The 25,632-nt window shown below is 49.3% G+C and overlaps 1 protein-coding gene across 1 annotated transcript; it reads left to right on the forward strand.

The window, feature by feature from the left end:
- The first annotated feature begins 489 nt into the window (after positions 1 to 489).
- plcg1 (phospholipase C, gamma 1) lies at positions 490 to 25,021 on the forward strand. The gene is given in 33 exon segments (XM_067239689.1): positions 490 to 702; positions 1,405 to 1,692; positions 7,765 to 7,917; positions 8,105 to 8,198; positions 8,350 to 8,397; positions 8,922 to 9,006; positions 9,688 to 9,771; positions 10,157 to 10,179; positions 10,267 to 10,336; positions 10,418 to 10,519; positions 10,811 to 10,929; positions 12,781 to 12,866; positions 13,358 to 13,478; positions 13,674 to 13,842; positions 14,809 to 14,931; positions 15,335 to 15,436; positions 15,577 to 15,764; positions 16,878 to 17,078; positions 18,169 to 18,288; positions 18,567 to 18,747; positions 18,892 to 18,969; positions 19,094 to 19,291; positions 19,642 to 19,711; positions 21,016 to 21,179; positions 21,407 to 21,503; positions 22,252 to 22,476; positions 22,601 to 22,749; positions 22,834 to 22,948; positions 23,225 to 23,386; positions 23,498 to 23,586; positions 23,726 to 23,902; positions 23,905 to 23,993; positions 24,274 to 25,021. Coding segments are annotated over 32 exon segments (3,942 nt in total). The 5' UTR covers positions 490 to 702; positions 1,405 to 1,475; the 3' UTR covers positions 24,317 to 25,021.
- Positions 25,022 to 25,632: the final 611 nt, after the last annotated feature.

The raw sequence follows: 25,632 nt of genomic DNA on the forward strand, positions 1-25,632 counted from the left end.
CCATGTAGGTGTAGGCCTACTCATGCACGACTGGAATGCGAAAACAAAAAGGCGTAACCAGCAGTCGTAGGCTTAGCCCCACCAGACTGTACTTGAACTGGTTATATGGACCATGTCCAACTCTTACTCCCATGCAATTGTTGGCTAATATGACCTGAAAATTGAAAATATTGGGGAAGCAGTTCGTTTGTTCTGCAGTGATGATAATAAGCTATTACTTTTATTTGAATTAGGCCTATGTGTCTTGGTCTTTTACCAATTATTTGGTATTACATGGTTTCAATAACCAGTGGTGATTAGCTATGGTCACTAAGAGGAAATAATAGGCTAGATCATTCTGAAGTGATCCAGCTAACATGTGGAAAGTTGCTGTATCTTTAAGAGGCCGATCTATCTGATGCTTTGTTGTACAGAGGGGCCGGATGGGGGAAGGGCCCGAACTGTGCCTGCCTGGCGGAGACCGACAAACTTGCATATGGCTCTCTCCTTCGATGGATGACGGCTACTGGACCCGAAAGGAAAAGAGGATCTTTCTCAGGACAGGAACGCATTCGCTCTGGCCTACTATGATATAACCACGGAAAAGGGGAAGTCGGGAGGACAAGTTGAACCGTCTGAAATGCGGTCGCCGAGATTGCGGCGATACTCCCTGTTGTTCGCTCTTGTTGTGCTGCTCGCGTGTTCCCGTTGAAATTTCAGACGGTAAGGAGAAGGAATATCTAGGCTCCAGCAAAGACGGAAAAACATCAGGGAAAGCTTTTGCTACCCTGGTTTTGTCGGTGGGGATATTAGCCATTCTTGGCCGAACCACCCTCAAATAGATGGGCAATTCTAACCAACATATAGATCTTAGCAACTGTTATTTTGTATCAGGTAATTGTCTTGCTACAAAAGGGACAACGTTTGGACATGGAAGGACACTTTGAAGTTTAGGGAGGAACGATTTCCCGAATCCTTCGGCGAAACATCTGTCTAAACTATCCTACTAAACGTGCTAGGATTGTAGTTAATACCTGTGGAATTTTAGTTCATCATCGTGAGAAAAGTTATCTAATCCGTTTATTTCCCCATAGTAGGCCTGTGTTGGATTTGCCTGAATCATGCTGTGTGCAGCTGTCATATCATCACCTGTAGGCCTCTTGTAAGGCTATGAGCGAACAGCATGGCAATGTTTTGGCACAACATGATGATAAGAGCTCCTTGTTTTCTGATATATAGGCCTGCTGATTATGCATGCTTTCTCATATGAAAAGACTAACGATACATTGCTAGTCTGGAATACAAGACACATTTGACCAGGGTAAGCCTTGTGGGTTCATATGTCCGCAAGTGCATGGTTTTGACAGAGTAGATAAAGCGTTAAACTCCTATGGTTTCACACGTTTACTCCTTCTTCCCTTGTAGGTATCCCTGTCCATCACTGGGTTATGTAAATTAATCTGGAAGGAAAAGGACAACAAACGAGGGAAGTGGACATGGCGGGAACCACAGGATTCTTTTCCAACGGACCTGTGCCTTGGATAGAGAATGACACGGAGATAAACAATCTTTATCGAGATCTGGAGCTGGGAACAGTGTTGACACTTTTTTACTCAAAGAAGTCCCAGCGGCCAGAGAGGAGGACATTTCAAGTCAAGTTGGAGACAAGGACAATTATATGGACCCGGGGCACAGATAAAATCGAGGGGGAGAGTAAGTATGACCTTTCACACCTCCAGGTGGACTAACAATGGGTAGGGTCAGGTTTGGGTATGCCTTGCTCCATTGCAAGTTTTTCCAAAATATGGACAAGACATTGAAATGTCATTGTAGTTCAGATGTTTGACTTCTATATTAACCATTGTTTTCTGAAGTTAGCCCTGGATAACTAGGTTGAAACCTGTGGTAAACACCATTTGGCACTTTAATGCAGTTTGGTGAAAAACCGAACAACAACTTAACAGAAAACATAAATTTCAGGAGACACTGTAATTCCCTCAGTAGATTTTTTGGAGACATAGCATGAACTAGAAGTAAGCCAAATGAAAATGGAGAATTTCATCATAATTTTAGTGATTTTTATAATGCCACAGCCCTAGGATCCATTGTTTGAACAAAGATCTCAAGATATGAAATGTAGTATCAATGGGTCTAACCCACTTCAAATATAGCCTGAAGGGTGAAACAGATTTCTGTTACAGAAGGGTCGGAAACACACTGCTATTTTTATGCTTCTTTTACCTACTCGTCAAACAGGTTATGTAGTGACGTAACTATCCTAAAAATGGACTGTTTACTTATCATAAGTAGAAACATTTACAAAGAACAACAAAGCTTCGATGAAACTGACGTTTGAATTGCATTCAGCTTAATCTTGCAGCATAGCGTACAATCAAGTCTGGAGAAGGAACAAAAAAAAAAGAATACACAGTTTTGACTTAGTTGGAAGAAAGACAATGGGAGAAAACAAAACTGTTATCCTCGGAAGTGGAAGAGTAACACGCGACATGGTTCTGCAGACAATGTCCTATCAAACACGAGGCATCTTGGGCCTTCTGCGTTTACCGAACATTGTGTCCGACCTACGAGAGAGGCCTCGCTGCAATCCGTTGATTCCGCTGTCTCCTGGGTGGCAGGATGTCTCCTGCACAGCTGCACTCTGCTCCGGATGCTGCAGTGTTAGCAAAAAAAGAAAAGATTGTAGACCATTTGTTGTAAGGCATGCTCGCCGACAGGCTACTGTGAATAGGTGGATAGGTATGGTTCCATGTGAGGTCATATTTGTAATTTGATAGTACAGTTGATAGAATGGCTTCGAAGACGGGCTTGTTATGTAGCTTACTGAAATAGCACGGTCACGGATTTTCTGGAAGTGTAGGATTGTTTTTAGAACCACTTTGCGATCGCTATTCGGCCCGATTGTTGATTGCCTGAGGAGACTAGTTTTAACCTTAATGCCTTGCAGTGTGCATTTTTATTTATTCAAATTACTTGCGCATCTCGTTGTCGTGTTTTTGGGAAAGTCCATTTTCCCACAATGCAAACAACATTATCGCTCTGCTGTAGAAACACTTTTTAAACATTGTAACATAATATTTCCATAATCTGCCATTGGCCAACAATGATACCGTAATGTTCTTTTTTTGAAACACTGAAAGCAATGCCAACCTAATGTACCTAATCTGTTATCATCATTTATTATATGTAGTCTTACTAAACTGAATTTAGTACACACAGGTGGCACATTTTTAAGGACCTCAGCTGACTTCTAATGAATATGCTCCTTTGTGTTCATCAGCCAGCAACGTTTCTGGTTTGGGCCCGCATTCACAGAAGCATCTCTTCCTTTTACATACGTTTTGCCAATGTCAGACATGCCACTTTGAAGTCTTGTTTGCAAAGTTACAAAGTGGTGAACAACATGAATAGAACATGTTCTGATCCCATTTTGAGACTCTAAACTGCATGCACACTGCTGTGTCAATACCGTCATTCTACTGTTTGGTTATCATGCCGATGTTAATAAACTGCTGTAGAAGTACGGTTCGATTAACTCCAATGGCTGAATATTTTATATCAGTGCTCCAGTTATACAGAAGTTACACAGCATTACAGCTGCCCAGTTGGACTGTGTCTACAGTGACCTTATCTTCAGGATCCAGTCCTTAAATCACTGCAACTGCTCAAGTCCCAGTTCGTGCTCTGCGTAGCTCTACTTTTTGCTAAGACTGAGCTTTCAGTGTCAGCAAACCAACTACACTTGCCAACCAACCATCTAGCGCAACAAAAACAGAGTCACAGAACACCTTTGAAAAACGTTCTTTCTCAAACGAGCCTCGTCACAGTCTTATTGTACTGTAAAACTTGTCGAACACACCACATCATTGCGCTAACCCAAAACGGACACGTAGTCTCTTTTGCATGTGTCACTACTTTGTGGTTTCCCTTTTTGGGGGGGGGGGGGAACCAGTGCTCAGACTAAGCAGTGAGGAGTCCTCTTCAGTGTGTGTGTATTATGGGATGGCTGGTCTGTGCCGCACACTGCTGTTGTCTTTGTTATGTCTATGCGCTTCTTGGAAACCGAGTTTCAGAAACCCTCAGTTAACCTACCACTTCATTGGGGTAGTATATTGAAAAAGATAAACAAAGTTAAATAAATACTAGATACTTTCAGGCCGCCTATGCATGTGGGCTGTCATTACTGTCATGGACTACTTCCATACTATACAGACTCAGGCCAGTGTCATGTAATACTGGGGCGAGTTATGGAACACCATCGTTTACATTCACACCTGACATGCATAGAACAGCACAGTATACAGCCAGACATTCTATGGTGTCTTCATATTCATATTAATCTGCATTGTTGATTCAAATCGGATTGTTATGCTTACTGTGTTGGTGTTGTTGTGTTTAGTCAAGTACACATCACGCAGGTTTACTAATGTGATGTTTTGTTATTGTTGAACCATCATACGATGTTATTCGACTTTTATGTACTGGACAGTTCATTGATTTTCAATGTGGGTCTGGCAAGATGCAAGTGGTGTTGGACGATGTGATTGGCTGACTGACAGATTTGTATCTCCAGTGTACCTGTGTTCCACAGTAGCCAGCAACATTGTGTTGCTAAGCTAGGTGGTTGTTCGGTCTCTACGTTGTTGTTTTGGGATGTTGTTGGATGGAGTGAAGACTGAGACGTCCCTCCAAGCAGATCTCTGGCGACGATCGATGATGGGTTTATGTCTATCTATAGAACCAGACTCAGTCAAGGTTACGTGTCAAGGGCACATGCTGGGCAATGAAGATGAGCAAACCTAGCCAAGTTGCCTTTCGTGGTATAACAGGTGTTGCTCGTGTCGCTCCTCGTTCACTTCCACATGATCTCGCCCTTGCTGGGGTTTGAACTCTGGACCTCTGACTTGCAAACGTGACTACCACCTTTTATAAACACCGCTTTAACCAGCGACGCCACTGAAAACCACGCCTTTAGTGCTTCCACGGCAGGGGTGGGTTGGAGTGAGTTTAACCAGTTCAACTCAGTTACAGTAACGGTTAATGTACCGTTGACCACTGAACAGAAACACTTGCACTTTTTACACATGGACAATATCTTAAAATGCGATTGGATATTGCACAACTCATCATTTCTTCCTTAGTCGGCTACTTTACTCTTTACACAAACATTTAGAACAGATCCAGACTGGACTAGCTGGACTCGGACCAGAAATTTGTAAATGTGATCAAATACTGTACACAAACAGCAAAGTATCGACCATGTAACCCCGGTAAAAATCTTAACAAACCAGAACCCTGCTCCATAGATGCACGGGACATTCACTTCTTAATCTTGACAGTACGACAGCATCCGACTGGCACGTCGACCGTTCGAAGTTCTTTGAAATCTCGTGCACGCCATGGCTTTCCCTTTCTCCTCTGTTTTTCTTTCCCTGTCTGTCATCTTCACCGGCTCTGTAGCAACACAGGAATCCCAGCATCGGTCTTCAGAGGAGCCCAAACACGGTGCTCTGCCTGAAAGCTTGCAACGTGCTGTGTGGAGAAAATAGCGGCAATATCTCTTAAAGAGCACCATGTAGTGATATGGATCAAGTGTGGGGGATATTAGAACATGCTGTAAGGAGGTCATGCTTCCTCTGCAAGACGTAAAAAACCTGCAAGGTCTTTGCTTTGGTCTATAAATCTGTGCAAATGGGTTTCTTGATGTTCAGGGCTGTCCCCCCCCCCCCCCCCCATGTCCTGTAGTGAAACTAGGCTGCCAGGAGGGAAGGAGGAAGTGTTGCAGAAAGGTGACACCTTTTTGACCATCTTAGATTTCCCGAAGGAGATTTTGACAATATCGGTTACGTGCTGGCGACTCTTCTGCTCGATTTCAGTCAGTCGTCGTCTGCAGTCGGCGTGTGTTTTCTGCAGCGTTTGAAAGGTTCTTCTAGAGGGAGCCTAGAGCAGAAGATGCAGCAAGACGGTCATTGGAGTTTAGACAGAGGCACTCACAGATGTGCGACGCGGCACAGGATGTGTGGTCAGGGCAGGAAGAGGAGCAGGAGAAGAGCGCTCCGTCACACACACTCCTGCGCGCACACACACACACACGCACACTCTCGCACACACCTTTTCTCTGTCTCATATTCTCAAAAGAAATGTCAGTGTGCTGTATTACATCTTTATTCCGATGAGTGTGAATTAAACAGTGAGGCAGAAGAGGCAAAAACCATACAATTATGAAAGAATACATGCAAATACAATGAAACTTTGTTTTACATTCATCAACACATTGAGATCACAATTGGTGCTTGTTCCATGTGACCTCTGCTAGCTATAGTGCTATTTTCTGGTTTACTAATCAAAAAGAATTAAGACACTTGCCGTACTGCTGTCTCCTGAACTACAATGAGTTGATTGTCTTCCAGCTCTGTGTAGTCGAATACATTTAAAGAACAAGTTACATTAGTTTAAAATACAGTTTTCCTTGTCCTGTGTTGGTTTCATCCAACCAAAACCCTGTTGGTTGAGGGACAGTTTTATGGGCGTATGTGAAGCCCTCTGGGACGCTACTTGTAAAAAGGGCTATAAAAAATGAGATTTTATTTATTTAAGGAGGAAAATATTGCCCGACCCGTTTTACAGAGACCACAAACCGGTAACCTGTGATTTCTCTGTTCATGCACAAGTGTGGGCAGCTTTAATAAGGAGTCTCATCTGTTTTATACTTTTGGGAGTGACTCAGTGTTTTGTCAAATCTTCAGTTCTATCTGAATCTCCATAAAAAAACATTGTTGAATGAGGATTTCAGCTTGGATGGTTCATTTTATATTTTAACTGTTGTTTCCATAGAGCAACTTGTCTTAATCAATGGTAATCATAATGTCTGTTTTCCTGACATTTGGGCAAGAGTTTCAGTTTGGGCACTAGTCATATCAGGTATTTGTGTGCCAGTATACCATAGTTTGTTGGTGACAAGCGTACACGATCATAAACAAAGAATATGGATTCAGATGAATGTGAACCTTCCCTTTGTGGAGTCCCACAAAGGAAAGGACACACTCTCTTAAGTAAAAAGTCTTCCCCTTTTTATTGTCGGATAAATAGAAAACCTATTGCGAGAGATCGGTCACAAGCTCTTGAATGAGACTGTAGTTCGGTCCATCCAATCAGCTGCATGAGCTGGAGCTGTCTCTAGGTCTGCCATTAGGAGTCCCTGCCATTGGCTAATCCCCTGTTCTGAAGAATGGGATTTTCTGACTGTTGGGGCTTTTACTCCCTAGCTGCTGCTTATTTCTGTGTCGATTTAGTTTCGCCCCGTGGTTTTCCAAATCAGTTACGTGGTAAGATCTCCCTGTGCTTTTTAGGCAGCAGCTAAGATGTGCTCCAGAGACCAACCTCTGGTTAGCAAAGTTAGTTATCCGCTAGCAAAGTTATATGCTGGAGATTCTACATTGAACGTCTACAGGATTCACCCCGAAGCAGTTTTTCCCTTCCATTCTCTCTGGATTCCTCCAAACCAGCTGTACCTGGTGTCACTGAGAAGGTGCTGTGGCGTAGTCTCAATTTCCCCAACTGTTTCCTCCTCGTCTCGTGACTGTCCTGTCCCCAAAGCACCTCGGGATTGGGTGACTATTTAGCGCTTCGCTTCCCTTGTTGGGGTCATCTGATTTGTCATGTCCGGAACATTCCTCTCACTGAATGCCCTTTTAACGAGCTGGTATCAGGTATTGTAATGCTGGTTATTTGTGGTGTAATCGAGCCTCTTTGTGTGTTCCTCGTCAGTTGACATCAGAGAGATCAAGGAGATCCGCCCTGGACAGAAGTCCCGGGACTTTGAGCGCTATGTGGAGGACTCTGCTGGTCGGCTAGACCAGGCACACTGCTTTGTCATCTTGCATGGCACAGAGTTTCGCCTGAAAGCCCTCAGTCTGGCAGGTGAATGCTCTCTCTGTGTCTTTCTGTGTCTCTCTCTGTTTCTCTCGCTCTTTCTGTCTCTCTCTCTGTGTATCTCTCTGTCTCTGTCTCTCTCTCTGTATGCATGCACATGCACAGGCCTCGCACAGACGTGCATGTGAATTGCTTTGAGCTTAAAATTCTGTCCTACCCCCATTACCTCCCCCAGCTACGTCTGATGAGGAGATGACCATGTGGGTGAAGGGTCTGACCTGGTTGGTTGAAGACACACTCAAATCCCCCACACCACTACAGATAGAGAGGTACAACACACACACACACACACACACACCCTCAACACGACTGTCAAAGCGCATGCATTGGCTCACCATTGAACCTGCAATTCAAGCCACAAATCTTACACGTGACTCTGAAAGCCAAGGTCACATGCGTTCCTATGCGTCTTGCCTCCAGGTGGTTACGAAAGCAGTTCTATGCTGTGGACCGCAACCGTGAGGACAAGTAAGTTTATTTGATGCTTTTTGAAACGACGCAAACGCTGGATGCTTCTTCAGTCTGTAGGTGGTTTCCTGTACTAGTGTCGGTGTGCTGGTGAGGTGGATCTAAGGAACTCACCACTCAGCCACACAGCAGTCCCTCTTCCTGTTGCAGGAAACAGTGGTGTGGATGAGAGACAGAGAGAGAACCGAGAGACATAATAGTCCGTCTGTCGACCCCCGTGAAGGGGGCTGTTACAAGGCTTTTACCCACACTAACCTTGAAGCGATTGCATTGTGTGGTTCCATTGTGTTTAGTCGACCAATGTTTTGCCGTAAAAAGAAAAATAGCATCATTATTAGTACAAGTGATTACTATGATTATTGGCGTTTTACTATTATGATTTTGTTATTAGTTGTTGCCACTCAGAGGGCGTATTGAGGTCGTTGCATGTTTATTCTGCCGTGTGCGTCTGTCCGTGTGCGCTTTGCGTAGCATGCGTGTTCCTGTCCGTGTATTTGACATGAATCTGCATGTTCGTATTTTAGGATATCCTGCAAGGATGTGAAGAGCATGCTGAGCCAGGTCAACTACAGGGTCCCAAACATGAGGTTCCTCCGAGAGAAACTTCCGGTAACATCCCCCAACTTTACCCCCTCCTACACACACGCGCACACACTACACCACCCAGCAACCCTCTACCACACTACAACATCACCTTGCAGCAAGTGCAATCTTTCTTTGGAAAACCGTGCTTACATTAGCTGGGTTCTGTAGAAGCTAACAATAAAGGTTACCAGAGTACTGCTCTACTGCTACCACCACGGTAGGGGAAGCACACAGCTGGGCCAGGCAAGAGAACGCAGTAAATATACACTTTCCATGATGAGTGGGATATGGATTTTTTTTAATATTCCCAAGCGTGAGGCAAGTGGTTTTGCCTGCTCTGTTGTGCTAGCACGGCTATTGTGAGAAAATGCTACGTGGTGCGGCACATCAAATAAATAAACTGCTAAAGTGAAAATGCTCATCTTGTTACCAACCCCCCCCCCCCACAAAACAACTTTCAAACCTCATTTTGATTCCAAATTCCTACCTTGTGTGATTTTTGGGGAGGTTTTCATTTATACTGAATCCTGGGAGAAAATGTTAACGAGTGACTCGACAGCACATTTTCTTTCCAGCTACCTCTTACATATAAAAACCCTGCAGACCCCTGGTGTAACTCAGTAACGGTATTAAAGAGGATAGTAATTGAATCATCTCTCTCTGTCTCTCTCTCCCCCCCCCCCCCCCCCCCCGTGTCTGTGTCAGGACTCTGAGCTGAGGAACGGGGATGTGTCCTTCAGCCAGTTCGCCCAGCTCTACCGCAGTCTGATGTTTGACGCTCAGAAGTCTGTGAGTACCAACCTGACGTCCTCGAGATATGTGTGTCCCCACACTGTCCTGGCCTCATCTCCTCACACACACACACACACACACACACAGACAGCTAGATATACTCTCAAATGGTTGCCAGATCAATACGGATCAGTTAAGAACCCACCTAACCCCTCTGGTGGAGGCCATTAGGGCCTATGGACCAACACACACACACACACACACACACACACACAGACAGATGGGCTGGCTGGGGTCAGGCAGAGCAGATGACCTCAGTGTCTCCCATGACTCAGCAGGCTGGACTGGGGTCCCTTCTAATACAGCTGTGCCAGCATGTTCTAGATGTACAGAAGGCTACTGTCGCGCAGTAAACAATGTGCTTTCGCTATTCCTCTTTCAGATGGAGATTCCTTTTCTGCAGAGGTAAGTTTATACGTCAACACACACATACACGCACATGAGCTAAACGTGGCACGCGTTGAGAAACACTACCCGTTCTCCCTTTCCAAGGTTCATCAACAGACCAGACCAGAGAATCTCTCTAGAAGACTTTAAGAGCTTTCTCTTGGACTCCCAAAAGGTAGTTCAGCTGTGACTAAGAGCTAACATTCCTAAACAATGGTAGGACTCGATGTGTAAAGTGCAGTGTGTGTGTTTGCAGGAGTTATGGGCCTCGGACAATAACAAGGTCCAGGAGTTCATGTTTGGTTACCTGAAAGATCCTCTGCGAGAGGTGGAGCAGCCCTACTTCCACCAAGATGAGGTCTGCTCTCTCTCTTTGTTTCTCCATCTCTCTCTTTTTTATTATTTCTCTCTGTGTCTCTTTTTCGCTCTGTCTGTTTCTCCATGTTCCTCTCCCTCTCTCTCTCGCGCGCTCTCTCTCTCTCTGTCTCTCTGTCTCTCTCTCTCTCTCTCTCTCTCTCTCTCAATGTCTGTCTCTCTGTCAGTTATCACCTGCAACGTCGCCCGTAAAATCCCTGCCGAGTGCTTTCAGTTTACTTTTTGTAAATCACACCGAGTTCCTCCCTGTCCCGGCCTCTCTGTCACTCTGCAGTTCCTGACCTACCTGTTCTCCAAGGAGAACACCATCTGGGACTGCACCTTGGACCAGGTGTGTCCTGAGGACATGAACAACCCTCTGTCCCACTACTGGATCTCCTCCTCTCACAACACGTAAGGGAAACAGCCCCCCCCCCCCCCCCCCCCTCACACACACACACTGCTGGCTAGCAGTCTGGGGAGAGGGCCTGCTTCATGGCAGGGTTTCCTCGTCGCTGCGTTCACTCTGTCCTTTTTTTGTGGTTCTCGCTGTGTGAGTTTTGGAGTCATTCTGTTTTTAAACGTCATTTTGGTTCTTTGGGGGAGTTTTGAGGACAGGATTCGTGTTCCGTTTTCATGAGAGCCGGTTGCTGTACGTCGAGCCTCACAGGGAAAATCCAGTATTGCTGTTATTGATTGTAAAGTTTGGTTATGCCAAACATTTATCTAGTCAGATTGAATGCAGTCAAACCGGATCGAGTCATGTTTTGACACTTAACATGCAGTGTTGTTTGAGTACTTCTATGGAAACACGGGTTAGATCATTTTTCAAATTTAGATCAGACTGGGTAACCAGACGGAGCGTTGCATCATGGGAGTTTGTCGGGCATCAGCAGCAGTTGATTGACGTCATGGAGGGATTTCAGCTTTTCGGTTACGCATTCCAAAATGAACCGGCAATCCCAACATTCACCTTTTTGCGCTTTCGAGCAAAAGTCACGACGAATTCTCGCAGTGTCCCACTTTTCACGTTTGCATGCCCATGTAACCCAACCCCACCCATCACAGCAAAGCAATGTTTACATTTACTCATTTAGCAGAGCAATGTTTGCTTTAGGTCCTAAAGCATGATGAGGGTGCGCAAGTATGATCAGATCACCTCCATCCGGAAATCTCTTCACTGGCTCCCTGTCCCTCTCAGAACTGAATAGAAGGTCTCCCTCCTCACCCACCAGTGCCTTCATGGACATGCCCCCCCTTCACCTACAGGAACCCCTCACCCCCCAGACCTCCTCACGCACCCTCCGGTCTGCAACCATAAACGCCCTTCAAGCCCCCAGAACCAAGCTGTGCAGCATGGGTGACGGGGCCTTTTCATCTGCTCCTCCGAGGCTGTGGAACATTTACATTTAGTCATTTAGCAGACGCTCTTATCCAGAGCGACTTACAGTAGGTACAGGGACATTCCCCCGAGGCAAGTAGGGTGAAGTGCCTTGCCCAAGAACACAACGTCATCTTAAAAAAAAAAGAAAGAAGCTTTTTACTAAATGTATGTTATAGGTTATCCTTTTAACTATTTATTGAGCTTGATCTTTTTTCAAATTGTCATTATTAACTTTGATTCTTTTTAATTTGAATTATTATACGCTCTGTAGCAATTTGAGATTTCTGTAATGTAAAGTGCAAAATATTTTTTTTTAATTATTATTATTATTATTGAAGCAGAATATCCCAGCCCAACTGTTTTCAGAAGGAGCAGACCAACGATATGAAAGCTCTTGTGGTTCCACAACTACAATCGGCTGGTCAGTCAAAGTCGACTGTTGTGGATTTCCCTCTAGATAATGACATTTTTTCCCCAACATCTTTTTGAATGCAGGAAAAGGAGCATTTTCCTCCCATTGAAAGCCCATGTGGGAGTTCACATATTAACTGCTGTGCGAGAGCCCTGAAACAATACTAGTAGGAACCGCGTTGCACGTTGCTTTGATTAACTTTGAATTGACTGACTGAATGTGCAGGGAGAGTAAATGTTCACAAACAGAAAGGGTTATTATAGCTTTTTTTTTCTTTTTTTGCCCAGTGTGTGTTTGTGAAAGGAAAGTGTGGGTGTTTCTGAAGGTTTTAGTGATGGAAACGTCTCGTCAGCCTGTGTCTTTCTTCAGAGGGGCTCAGATGAAAGGAGGAGGTGCACCTCCACGCTATTGAGATGTTGCCTGTGTGTGTGTGTGTGTGTGTCTCTGACGTGCGTGTGTTTATTTTTAGCTACCTGACAGGAGACCAATTTTCCAGCGAGTCGTCTCTGGAGGCGTACTCGCGCTGTCTAAGGATGGGCTGTCGCTGCATCGAGTGTGAGTGTAAACAGACTCACACACACACACACACATACCAACCACCCCTCCTTATTCAAGTCGCATCATTTACCTACCTGCCCCCTCCTTCTTGCCCAACCTTCCACATAACTGTAAAACGTATCAAAAGGATGCACCCACTGTCTCCTAAACACTGGTCAGACAGGTTGCAATAGGTACCTGAGGTACTTTCAGAGTACGTCTGAAGTCTGCCTCAGTACTTTGTTATGCCAGTGTAAATACAAGCCTGCTGGCTTGACCTTTTCACTCGACGTGAAAGCTTCCACGGAATGATAAACACACTCTATTGTCTGTCTGTCTGCAGAGGGATTAGCCTGACAATTTATTGGTACTTCTTTTCCGTGAGAACATTGTCTGCACAGTATGCAGATGTCTGCACTTACAGACATCTGCCTGATCACTGTATTAATCACCACCCACTCTAAAATATGCCCTGAAATCACGTGTGTGTGTGTGTGTCCTCTCTCCAGTGGACTGCTGGGACGGCCCGGATGGAATGCCAGTAATCTATCACGGGCACACTCTCACGACCAAGATCAAGTTCTGTGATGTCCTGACAACCATCAAGGAACACGCCTTCGTCACGTCTGAGTGAGTCTGTCTGTCTGTCTGTGCGTGTGCGCCTAGACTGCCGAGGGCTGTTGCTCTACGTCCAGTCTTAAACGGACCCTACCACCAACGCATGAAGACGCCGCTCACAGACGACCGCACCAAAGCACCGTTTGCCCGGCGCTCGAGCGTCCACTTCCACAGCCCTCTCACCCTCCTCCTCCTTCCTGCCCCCAGCTACCCCGTCATCCTCTCCATCGAGGACCACTGCAGCATCGTGCAGCAGAGGAACATGGCCACCTTCTTCAAGAAGGTGTTCGGAGACATGCTGCTCACCAAGGCTGTGGACATCTCGGCCGACGGCCTGCCCTCGCCCAGTCAGCTCCGCAGGAAGATCCTCATCAAGGTACGCCCCCTCCCCCTGCCGACAGGGCCCATCCACATGGGATTTGTAGTTCTTTTGCGCAAAACGCTATGCTGGGCATGGACGGGTTTTTTCGAAACAGAAGCGAGCGCGTGTTATGGTCTGACGCGATTGGTTCGATGAGGCTGAGGGCCTCATGTACTAACGCTTTTGCGCCCACTTCAGGCGTATTTGTTTCGCAACGTGCGCGTAAAAGCATGGAGAGGTATGTACAAACATGCCGCACTGAGGTAAAAGCGCAGACTGCCTGTCGCGGGAACTGAAAATGGCAAATTGCGCTTTTCCGTGTCATGCATATGCATTCACGGGAGGGTCAAGCGGAAAGTGGGAGTTTCCCATAAAGAGATGGGATGCGTAAAGTGCGCCTATTTATGTATTCCGCGGTATGTACAAAAACCTGTGAAAGCACACCTCTATTTTGCGGTGAAAATTCTCCGCCTGTTAAAAGCAGGTGTAAACCAGGAAGTGAGTGAGTGAACACGAAATCATTATGCGTTACAGATTAAGCAGCCATGCAATATTACAGTTACTGGAAGAAATCAAAGATTACATCGAATCTCCGACTCAGCGTTCACATTCCATTCCAGCAGTTGTTAAACTCCTCGCTACATTACAAATATTGGCATCAGGATCATTTCAAACAGTCATCGCTGTTTTGACTTTGGTGGCTGATCCATGATAGAAAGAGAAAAAGAGGCCCATTCAATTGCGCATTTAAATGCTCGCAATGTACGGTATAGTGGGCGGAGAAAGGCGCTGATTACCCGATGACCTGCAGGTTTCGTAAATACGACGTAAACTGAAGTATCACAGCGTGCGCAATCTGCAGGTTGGCCATGGCGCTGATAACGCTACGTTTGCAAATGTACGTACATGAGGCCCTCAGTGTCGGTCGGTTGAGTCAGGCAGGCACTGTTGACCTCTTGTCGTCCTCTTCCTGGCCTGCAGCATAAGAAGCTGGCGGAGGGCAGTGCCTATGAGGAGGTGTCCACCTCCACACCCTACTCTGAGAACGACATCAGCAACTCCATTAAGAACGGCATCCTGTTCCTGGAAGACCCCATCAACCATGTGAGTGGTCCCATGCAGAACCAGACTGGACTTAAAACCCATTTAAATGGATTCCATTGAGAGCATGATGCATTTGCATTATATTTGTCTGTACTTCAACAATTGGAAGTTTACTCCCACATAGTTATTCACATATTGACAGTCATATATCCACATACTTACTTACAAGTTTAGTGTATGTAAGCATGTTTGTGCAGAGTTAATTCTGTCAAAATAAAGAAGAAATACCTTGAAAATCGAAAATAAAATAAAAAAGATTTTTTATCCCTCAGAACAAAAAACGTTTTACACGAACCGAAGCTAGATCTGCAGCCCATAGTGGCGATGCATCCAGCCCATGTTTACCCCCTGTGCTCCGTGGTGAAGCCATGACGTGTCTGTGTCTCCCCTCCCCCCCCTCCAGGAGTGGTATCCCCACTTCTTCGTCCTCACCAGCAGTAAGATCTACTACTCCGAGGAGACCTCCAGTAACCAGGGCAACGACGACGAGGAGGAGCACCGCGAGGTGAGGAAGGCCTGGCGCGCATCGTCCCATCCCCCCGCCCCCCGGGGTCACACACGTCAATCGACTCTCTCTTGACGTTGACTTAAGATAAACAACAGTATCTCTCTTCCTCTTCTGGTCCCCCCCCCCCCCCCCTCCAGGTGTCTAACGGGATGGACCAGCACGTGACGGAGAAGTGGTTCCACGGGAAGCTGGGGGCGGGGCGCGACGGGCGCCAGATAGCGGAGCGTCTGCTGTCGGAGTACTGCCTGGAGACGGGCGCCCCCGACGGCTCCTTCCTGGTCCGAGAGAGCGAGACCTTCGTGGGAGACTACACGCTCTCCTTCTGGTATGCGCTCGTCCTCCTGCTAGGAGGGACGCTCTTTGTTTGGGTTTGAGGAGATGGGTTTGATTTCTTGGTGTCATGGTAGTGTTTGTTTGTTTTGTGTGTGTGTGTGTGTGTGTGTGTGTGTGCGTGTGTGTGTGGAGAGAGGAGGGGTGTTTGGGTAGGCAGGTAGATGAAAGGGCCTCGTTTTCAGACTATCACCCAGGGTTGTGGTTTGTGTAGGCTCTCCTTTCTTTCTTTCTTTCTTTCTTTCTCACACACACACTCTTTCCCTCTCCCCCCCACACATGCACACGCATATTGTCTCTCGGACACACACTCACGCACACACTCTAAATACGTACTCGACACACAATCATTATGTTTTCACACTATCACCCAGGGTTGTGGTTTGTGTAAGCACTTCTTTCTTTCACACACACACACACACACACACTCTTTCCCTCTCTCCCCCACACATGCACACGCATAGTGTCTCTCGGACACATACACACACACGCGCACACACACACTCTAAATACGTACTCGACACACAATCATTATGTTTTAAAGTCATTATTCAACGTTTTACGATTCAACAGTTGTGTAAATACAGGAACATCCCAAACTGTGATTATTAAGAGATAATGTCCTCAAGATTCTCTTGAGGACATTTGAGAACTAGCCCCAGCAAACTCCTGATGCCCTGCTCTTAAGTAACCAGGGCAACAGGCCTGATGACAGAGTGGATGTCGAGAGTACAAAGTCGTATGACAACTCTGACAAATGATCGATCAATCAATCCATGCCAGTTGCCTGAGTGGTCCTGGTTCTGGCTGCATGCCTGACCCAGCTAACCTCCAGGAGCAGGGCTGTCACACAGGAAATCAATCCTGGAGCTGATGCACACGCACGCACACACACACCGACATGGACATGCATACGGCCCACACCATAGCCAGAGAAGGGAGCAGAGAGGAGCTCTTGGGTTGGAGGGCGGCTCCCATGGTGGATATCTGGGAAAGAACAGGAAGATATCCTCGGGTTTTGCAACGCTTTAACTTTTGCAGTGGTTCGGACCACCATTCTCTCTCTCTCTCTCGTGTTCTCAGCTGTGCGTGTTGTGTCTCTCCCCAGGCGTTCGGGCCGGGTGCAGCACTGTCGCATCCACTCCCGCCAGGAGGCGGGCAGCCCCAAGTTCTACCTGACGGACAACCTGGTGTTCGACACGCTCTTCGCCCTCATCAACCACTACCAGCAGGTGGCGCTGCGCTGCAATGAGTTTGAGATGAAGCTGACGGAGCCAGTACCTCAGACCAACGCCCACGAGAGCAAAGAGTGAGTACCAGGCCTGTCTTTACCGCCCACACACACAAACACACACACACAGAGCTGACACACACACACTAACACACTGACACAGAGCTGACACACACACTAACACACTGACACAGAGCTGACACACACACACCGACACAGAGCTGACACACACACACTAACACACTGACACAGAGCTGACACACACACACTAACACACTGACACAGAGCTGACACACACACACCGACACAGAGCTGACACACACACTAACACACTGACACAGAGCTGACACACACACTAACACGCTGACACAGAGCTGACACACACACACTGACACAGAGCTGACACACACACACTAACACACTGACACAGAGCTGACACACACACTAACACACTGACACAGAGCTGACAAGCGCACTAACACACTGACACAGAGCTGACACACACACACTAACACACTGACACAGAGCTGACACACACACTAACACACTGACACAGAGCTGACACACACACACTAACACACTGACACAGAGCTGACACACACACTAACACACTGACACAGAGCTGACACACACACTAACACACTGACACAGAGCTGACACACACACACTAACACACTGACACAGAGCTGACACACACACACTAACACACTGACACAGAGCTGACACACACACTAACACACTGACACAGAGCTGACACACACACACTAACACACTGACACAGAGCTGACACACACACACTAACACACTGACACAGAGCTGACACACACACTAACACACTGACACAGAGCTGACACACACACTAACACACTGACACAGAGCTGACACACACACACTAACACACTGACACAGAGCTGACACACACACACTAACACACTGACACAGAGCTGACACACACACTAACACACTGACACAGAGCTGACACACACACACAGGCCTGAGAAAGGTGGATGAGAAAAATCACTCTGGATGATGTCCGTCCCATACCTGTCCAGACTTCAGTAGATCTGTGGTAGTGTACACATTCCTTAAGCTGAAACTGGTCGTCCTCCCTTATCAACCTTGTGTCTGTGCTCTCTGTGTCGTGTGTGTGTGTTTGCGTGTGTTCCAGGTGGTACCATGCCAACCTGTCTCGGAGCCACGCCGAGAACATGCTGATGAGGGTGCCACGCGACGGAGCCTTCCTGGTGAGGAAGAGGACGGAGTGCAACTCCTTCGCCATCTCCTTCAGGTGAGCCGCCCGCCGCGGGCAGCGCCTCGCCCCCCGTCCCCCGTCGGCGCTCACAGGATCGTCCACATCTGCCTTTCGAGGCTGCACACAGTTCAGACGGGACGTAGCCCCCCCCCCCCCCCCCCCCCCCCCCCCCCGCCTTCCGTAGCCTCGTAGAGAAGCCAGGCTCCCGATTGGACTCCGAGGAACCGACCCGTCACATGACATGGACTGGCCGGCGAGACGCGCAGGAAGTGTGAGAAGATCAACTTGTTGTTGTTGTCGTTTGTGGTGGTCAGGGCGGAGGGCAAGATCAAGCACTGTCGCGTGCAGCAGGAGGGCCAGGCGGTGGTCCTGGGCACGTCGGAGTTCGACAGCCTGGTGGACCTCATCAGCTACTTTGAGAAGCACCCGCTGTACCGCAAGATGAAGCTGCGCTACCCCATCAACGAGGAGACTCTGGAGAAGATAGGCACCGCTGTGAGGGCTTCACTCAGTTCCACACTCTCACACACACACACACACTGTCCCTCTGACCCACTCACCAACCCACCACGTAATAGGTGGTTGTTTATTGGTCCTGGTCCAGAATGTTCCTCTCATGTCTGTGTGACGTTCCACCAGGAACCGGACTACGGCTCGCTGTACGAGGGCCGCAACCCAGGCTTCTACGTGGAAGCCAATCAGATGCCAACGTTCAAGGTGGGTTTTGCGTAAATCCCCCTCTCCTATAGGCTCCCAGCATCAGCGACCCCTCCCCTCTTCTCCTGCTCCCCCAGTACCTCCTCACCTAACCTCACCTCACCCCTCCTCCCTCTCCCCCCAGTGCACGGTGAAGGCCATGTACGAGTACAAGGCCCAGAGGGACGACGAGCTGTCCTTTACCAAGAACGCCGTCATCCAGAACGTGGACAAGCAGGAGGGTGGCTGGTGGAAGGGCGACTGCGGAGGAAAGAAGCAGCTGTGGTTCCCCGCCAACTACGTGGAGGAGATCAGCCCCTCGGCCGTGGAGCCTGACAGATCAGTGAGTGACCATTCTAGTAGTATAGTCCCCTAGACCCTCGTCTCGTCCCCTAGACCCTCGTCTAGTCCCCTAGACCCTCGTCTCGTCCCCTAGACCCTCGTCTAGACCCTCGTCTCGTCCCCTAGACCCTCGTCTAGTCCCCTAGACCCTCGTCTCGTCCCCTAGTCCCATCCTCTAGCCTGTATTCTAGTTGTCTAGTCCCCTAGCCCCGAGTCTAGTCCTCTAGTCTGTGTTCTAGTCCTCTATTCTAGTCCCCTAGGACCCCCAGGCCAGGTGGAGATGGCGGGCTGTAATGACATGTAAACTGTTGTGTGTCCCTCCTCCCTCTGTCCTTCCCGGTGCCCCCGCAGCAGCTGACAGAGAACAGCCCCCTGGGAGACCTGCTGAGAGGAAGTGTAGACGTGTCTTCCTGTCAGATCGGTGAGTCGGCGCCGCCCCTTCCTGTTCCCGTGTCCTGCACAGCGCCAGGTCACCTTGCCTCAGGGACAAAAGCACACACACACACACTTCCTTTCTACATTTATCTTGTCCCCCTTCATTCCTCCCCGTCCCCTCTTTCCCTTCTCTGCCGTGCGTCTAAGCTGTATCAACGTCCTCCAGTCAGTCAATACACGACCATTACCAGAGGCACACGGTGCCAAGCCTCGGCTCTGACATCAAATACACCCCCTCCCCTTTCTCCCCCTCCATCCTAACCCTGTCTCTGTGTCCCCCCCCTCCATCCTAACCCTGTCTCTGTGTCCCCCCCTCCATCATAACCCTGTCTCTGTGTCCCCCCCTCCATCCTAACCCTGTCCCCATGTCTCCCCCCTCCATCCTAACCTGGTCTCTGTGTCCCCCCCTCCATCCTAACCCTGTCTCTGTGTCCCCCCCTCCATCCTAACCCTGTCTCTGTGTCCCCCCCTCCATCATAACCCTGTCTCTGTGTCCCCCCCTCCATCCTAACCCTGTCTCTGTGTCCCCCCCTCCATCCTAACCCTGTCTCTGTGTCCCCCCCTCCATCATAACCCTGTCTCTGTGTCCCCCCCTCCATCATAACCCTGTCTCTGTGTCCCCCCCCTCCATCATAACCCTGTCTCTGTGTCCCCCCCCCTCCATCCTAACCCTGTCTCTGTGTGTCCCCCTCCATCCTAACCCTGTCTCTGTGTCTCCCCCCTCCATCCTAACCCTGTCTCTGTGTCCCCCCCTCCATCCTAACCCTGTCTCTGTGTCCCCCCCCTCCATCATAACCCTGTCTCTGTGTCCCCCCCCTCCATCCTAACCCTGTCCCCATGTCTCCCCCCTCCATCCTAACCCGGTCTCTGTGTCACCCCCTCCATCCTAACCCTGTCTCTGTGTCTCCCCCCTCCATCCTAACCCTGTCTCTGTGTCCCCCCCTCCATCCTAACCCTGTCTCTGTGTCCCCCCCTCCATCCTAACCCTGTCTCTGTGTCCCCCCCTCCATCATAACCCTGTCTCTGTGTCCCCCCCTCCATCATAACCCTGTCTCTGTGTCCCCCCCCTCCATCCTAACCCTGTCTCTGTGTCCCCCCCCTCCATCCTAACCCTGTCCCCATGTCTCCCCCCTCCATCCTAACCCGGTCTCTGTGTCCCCCCCTCCATCCTAACCCTGTCTCTGTGTCCCCCCCTCCATCCTAACCCTGTCTTTGTGTCCCCCCCTCTATCCTAACCCTGTCTCTGTGTCCCCCCCTCCATCCTAACCCTGTCTCTGTGTCTCCCCCCAGTGGTGAGGCCCGACGGGAAGGGCAGCCGGCCCCACGTGTTCTCCCTTCTGCCCGCCACCTCGCCTCGGGCCAGCCAGGTGCTGGACATCGCTGCCAGCACCCAGGAGGAGCTCAAGGAGTGGGTCAACAAGATCCGCGAGGTCACCGTGACCTCCGAGGCCAAGGTACCCACCTGGAGGGATGGATGGAGGGAGGATTGGAGAATGAGTTCAACGTCTTTTGATTCTTGTCCACGGACGACTGTTGATCTTCGAAGAGACATTTTTGGGGGGGACGCTATGATAGTTTTTTGGGATTTCTGTATGTGTGTAGACGTGTACACACACACATAGTGTGGTTGGTTTTGTGTGTCAAGTGTGTGACTGGGTGTGTCTCTCTCTCTCTCTGTCAGATGGAGGAGGGGAAGATGATGGAGAGGAGGAAGAAGATCGCTCTGGAGCTGTCTGACCTGGTCATCTACTGCAGGCCCGTGCCCTTCGACGAGGACAGTAAGGACTACTCTCTCTGTCTCCACACACACACACACACATTCATCTACAAGTGGATACCGTTCCTCTGACTGTACGCCTGAGCACTGGTTGAGTTTGGGAGCACAAAATGTAGTTTCCCAATTTGACCAACTTTTAACACCGCTACGCCACAGAGAAGCTGGCAGACAACATTGTGGTTGTCATTAGTTTCAGTATGAGTGAATGTGGCATATTAGACACACTTCAGATACATCAGATGGTTAGCCTGGTCATTGTTGTGACAGGGAGATTGATAAGGTAGACTTTGGTAAACATGACGCATTTTAGAAACCTGTTTTTATTAGCTGGTTGAAGTCCAGTTTGACTGAAATCTGACACTGGAGACACAGAGACTCTGAACAGGTATAAGACGCGTCAGATGTTTCAAGACACATTTAAAACTGATTAAATCAAGATCAATGGATTAGATTTAGTCCTGAAGCAATAGTATTTTTGTATTTGTTTTTAATTGATCCATCCCCCCACAGAGAATGTATGAATATTTTCTCTTCAGCTTAAGACTTCGCAGTTCCGAACGCAACCGAAATTTAAACTCAAGGGGTGTGTGTGTGTGTGTGTGTGTAGACTCGGTTCACACGGTCGGTAAAAGTGTTTGGGGAAACGAAACCAATCCGGGCATGAAATCAAACTCGCACATATACACAAACACCCGCCCCAGCCTGAACGCCCTCTCCCCCCCTCCCCCCTCTCCCTCCCCCCTCCCTAGAGATCGGGACCGACCGGGCCTGTTACCGGGACATGTCGTCCTTCCCGGAGACCAAGGCGGAGAAGTACGTGAACCGCATCAAGGGGAAGAAGTTCCTGCAGTACAACCGCCTCCAGCTGTCCCGGATCTACCCCCGCGGGCAGCGCCTCGACTCCTCCAACTACGACCCCCTGCCCATGTGGCTCTGCGGGTCCCAGCTGGTCGCCCTCAACTTCCAGACCGCCGGTAGGAACGGGGGGGTGTCCTTTTTTCTGGGTCGCCGGGTGGTCCCAGACCGCAGTGTGGAATGATATCCGTCTCTTTTCTTTTTGGTTTCTTCGTCCCTTGTTCGTCCTGGCCCTCCCTCCAGACAAGCCCATGCAGATGAACCAGGCTCTGTTCATGCTGAACGGCAGGAGTGGCTACGTGCTCCAGCCACCAATCATGAGGGACGACACCTTCGACCCCTTTGACAGACAGACCCTCCGAGGTCTGGAGCCAATCACCCTCCAGATAGAGGTAAGGGAGTCTCTCTGTCTCTGTGTCTGTGTGTGTGTGAAGCCGCTTGGACTCACTCCCCCCCCCCCCCCCCCCCACCCCCAGGTGCTGGGCGCTAGGCACCTGCCCAAGCACGGGCGTGGCATTGTGTGCCCGCTGATTGAGATCGAGGCGTGCGGGGCGGAGTACGACAGCGCCAAGCAGAAGACCGACTCGGAAGGTGAGAAAGCGACGCGACTGTATCCTCGCTCTCCTCCCTCTCCTCCTCTCTCACAGAGCTCCTCCCTCCTCCTCCTTCTCGCCTGTTGATCTGATGCGATGGTGTTGTGGTAGTTTAGTTACAGCGGTGTGTTGTGTGACCAGTCCTCTGAAGTGAGATTAGAGCAGACATGTTATGGCAGGAGGAGGCCTCCGTCTGTTAATGGTTAATCTAACCCCTTCTCTCTCTCCATCTGTCTCTCTCTCTCCATCTGTCTCTCTCTCTCTCTCTCTCTAGCTGATAACGGTTTGAACCCCACCTGGCCAACCAAGCCGTTCCGTTTCACCGTGTGCAACTCGGCCTTCGCCTTCCTGCGCTTCGTGGTGTACGAGATCGACATGTTCAGTGACCAGAACTTCCTGGCCCAGGCCACCTTCCCCATCAACGGCCTCAAGACCGGTACACACCCCCCACCACACCCGCTCCGATTGGCCGCTTCTGATTGGTCCCTCTTGCGGTTTGTGTTCAACTCAACAACCCCCCCCCCAACCGTGTATCTCTGTGTCTCAGGGTACCGCTCGGTCCCTCTGAAGAACAGCTACAACGAGGACCTGGAGCTGGCATCTCTGCTGGTGCACATGGACGTCACCAGAGGCAGGGTGGGTGACCAGCGAGCCGGCAACGTCCATCACCTCCCTGGGGGAGTCTTGGGGCCCGTGGTGCTAAGCGGTCGCTAACGCCTTCTCCCTCTCCCTGCCACCCCTATCGGCCTCCCCTCTCTCTCCCCCTTCCTGCCAGGACGAGAACGGGGAGGTGTCGAGCCCCTTCCTGGGCGCGGGGGCGTCCCCGGTGGCGCTGGCGGCCCAGACGGGGCGCGAGCGCGGGGGGGAGACGGGCTCCATGTCCTCGGTGTCCTCCTCGTCCCCCGTGGCCCAGTCCCCGGCCCAGGCCTCCTCCTACCGGCCCAGGGAGGGGCTCGTTCGAGGGCCCGCTACCAGACCACCATGGACGACTTCAGGGTCTCCCAGGAGGCACTGCTGGACCACGTGGACCCACAGAGCAGAAGGTGTGTGTGTGTGTGTGTGGCTGGCTGGAGAGAAAGAGCGAGGAAAAAGTGTGTGTGTGGATGGAGAGTGTGTGTGTGTGACTGGTAGGTGGAGGTTGTGTGTGTGTTTGTCACTATGCCGGATGAGGATGTGCGAAGGCTGATGGAGGTGTGTGTGAAGTGTAGTAGCTGTGGGTGTGTAGGTGTGTGTGCGTGTGTGACTGTGTGTGAGACTGTGTCGGACATCTTCTGTCTTTGTTCAGAGAAGGTTCTAGAGTGTACTCTCTGCTCTCCTCCCCAGGATGCTGCGCAGGACCAGAGTGGGCGGGGAGAACCGTGTGTAGGCTCGGACCAATCAGGGCGCAGCTCGTGCCCCCCTCCCCGCACCCCTAGCCCCCACCCCCCCAGCCCCTCGCCCAGCTTCTCCCCGTACCGATGATGTCACTGACTGCTGTGAACACTGTTTCCATGGAAACGCCCACCACCGCTTTGGCCTACATTTCAGGCAGCTCTCCCTCCCTTTCACCCTCTACTCTTTCCACTCGCGTTTTTTTGTTTTGTTATGTTTGTTTTTGACCTCCCCCCCCCCTCCCCCCCAATGAGACTGGGGGTGTCAAAGATAGGGAGGGGGGGGGGGTGGTGGTGGCAGGAAGCTGTCAGCGGGGGACAGGAAGGAGAAACAGACAAAAACAACAAGAGAACAAAAACACGGTGAAGAAGTAGTTCTTGTCCTGGGTTTTTGTGAGGGGAAGAGGGGGGGGGGGGGGCTCATGGTTGTGTTCGAACCAGGCAAAACAGCTTGGTAGCAGAGGTGGAGAGAGGACAGATGGATAGATGTCCTTTTGAAACGGCTCCCAAGTTTAGGTTCAGTTTCTTTTCTTCTCTCTGACCTATACAAGTATATATATATTTATTCATGCTGTGCTGTTGGCCAGGTAACGGCAGCAGCAAACCTGCTCTCAAAGAGCTCCCGTCTCCATGTTTTTAATTATTATTATTATTTAAACTTTTCAACATTCATAATGTGTTTTTTTTTTTTTTAGATTTTTTTTTGTTTGATTTTTTTTTTGTGTGTATGTGTAAAACACGAGGGCCCTCTATGGCTATTTTAATGTCTCTCCTCCACTCTGGAGTATCTCAAGCCTGACACACACACACACCCTTTGTCGTTTTAGTCCTGTTAAAAGCATCTGGAAGAATCCGCTGCCTGTTTGTGTTGGACGCAGTTCTACAGGGAGACATGGGGGGCCAAGCCGTGTGTGTGTACATGCACACTTTAATATTTTTTTGTGTGATTTCCTTTCCTGTCAGGTGACACATGTGCCACTTCCAGACTGACCTTAAACACTCTCCTAACACCATGTCTGCCGGGTTAGAATGCCATAGTAGGATAAACACAGATCCCAGATAAGCGTGTGTGTGTGTGTGTATGCAGCAGGCTGAAGGTTAGCGTTAGAGATGCTACATCAACAGCAGGTTGGGGAGAGGTCAGACTACTACTTTGCATTGATCCCAATGTGTGTTTTGAAGCAGCAGCAGCTAGCTTTGAGAAGGCATTCCTCAACATCAAGAATGGAAGGGTGTTTTTCTATGTTATGGATACACCTGTAGGCGCTGCCTTTGAGCTAATAGCGTTTCTGTCAAAGTCTTAAATCCAAAC

The sequence above is a fragment of the Osmerus mordax genome, chromosome 7, assembly GCF_038355195.1.
Source record: "Osmerus mordax isolate fOsmMor3 chromosome 7, fOsmMor3.pri, whole genome shotgun sequence".
In the NCBI taxonomy this organism is placed as follows: domain Eukaryota; kingdom Metazoa; phylum Chordata; class Actinopteri; order Osmeriformes; family Osmeridae; genus Osmerus; species Osmerus mordax.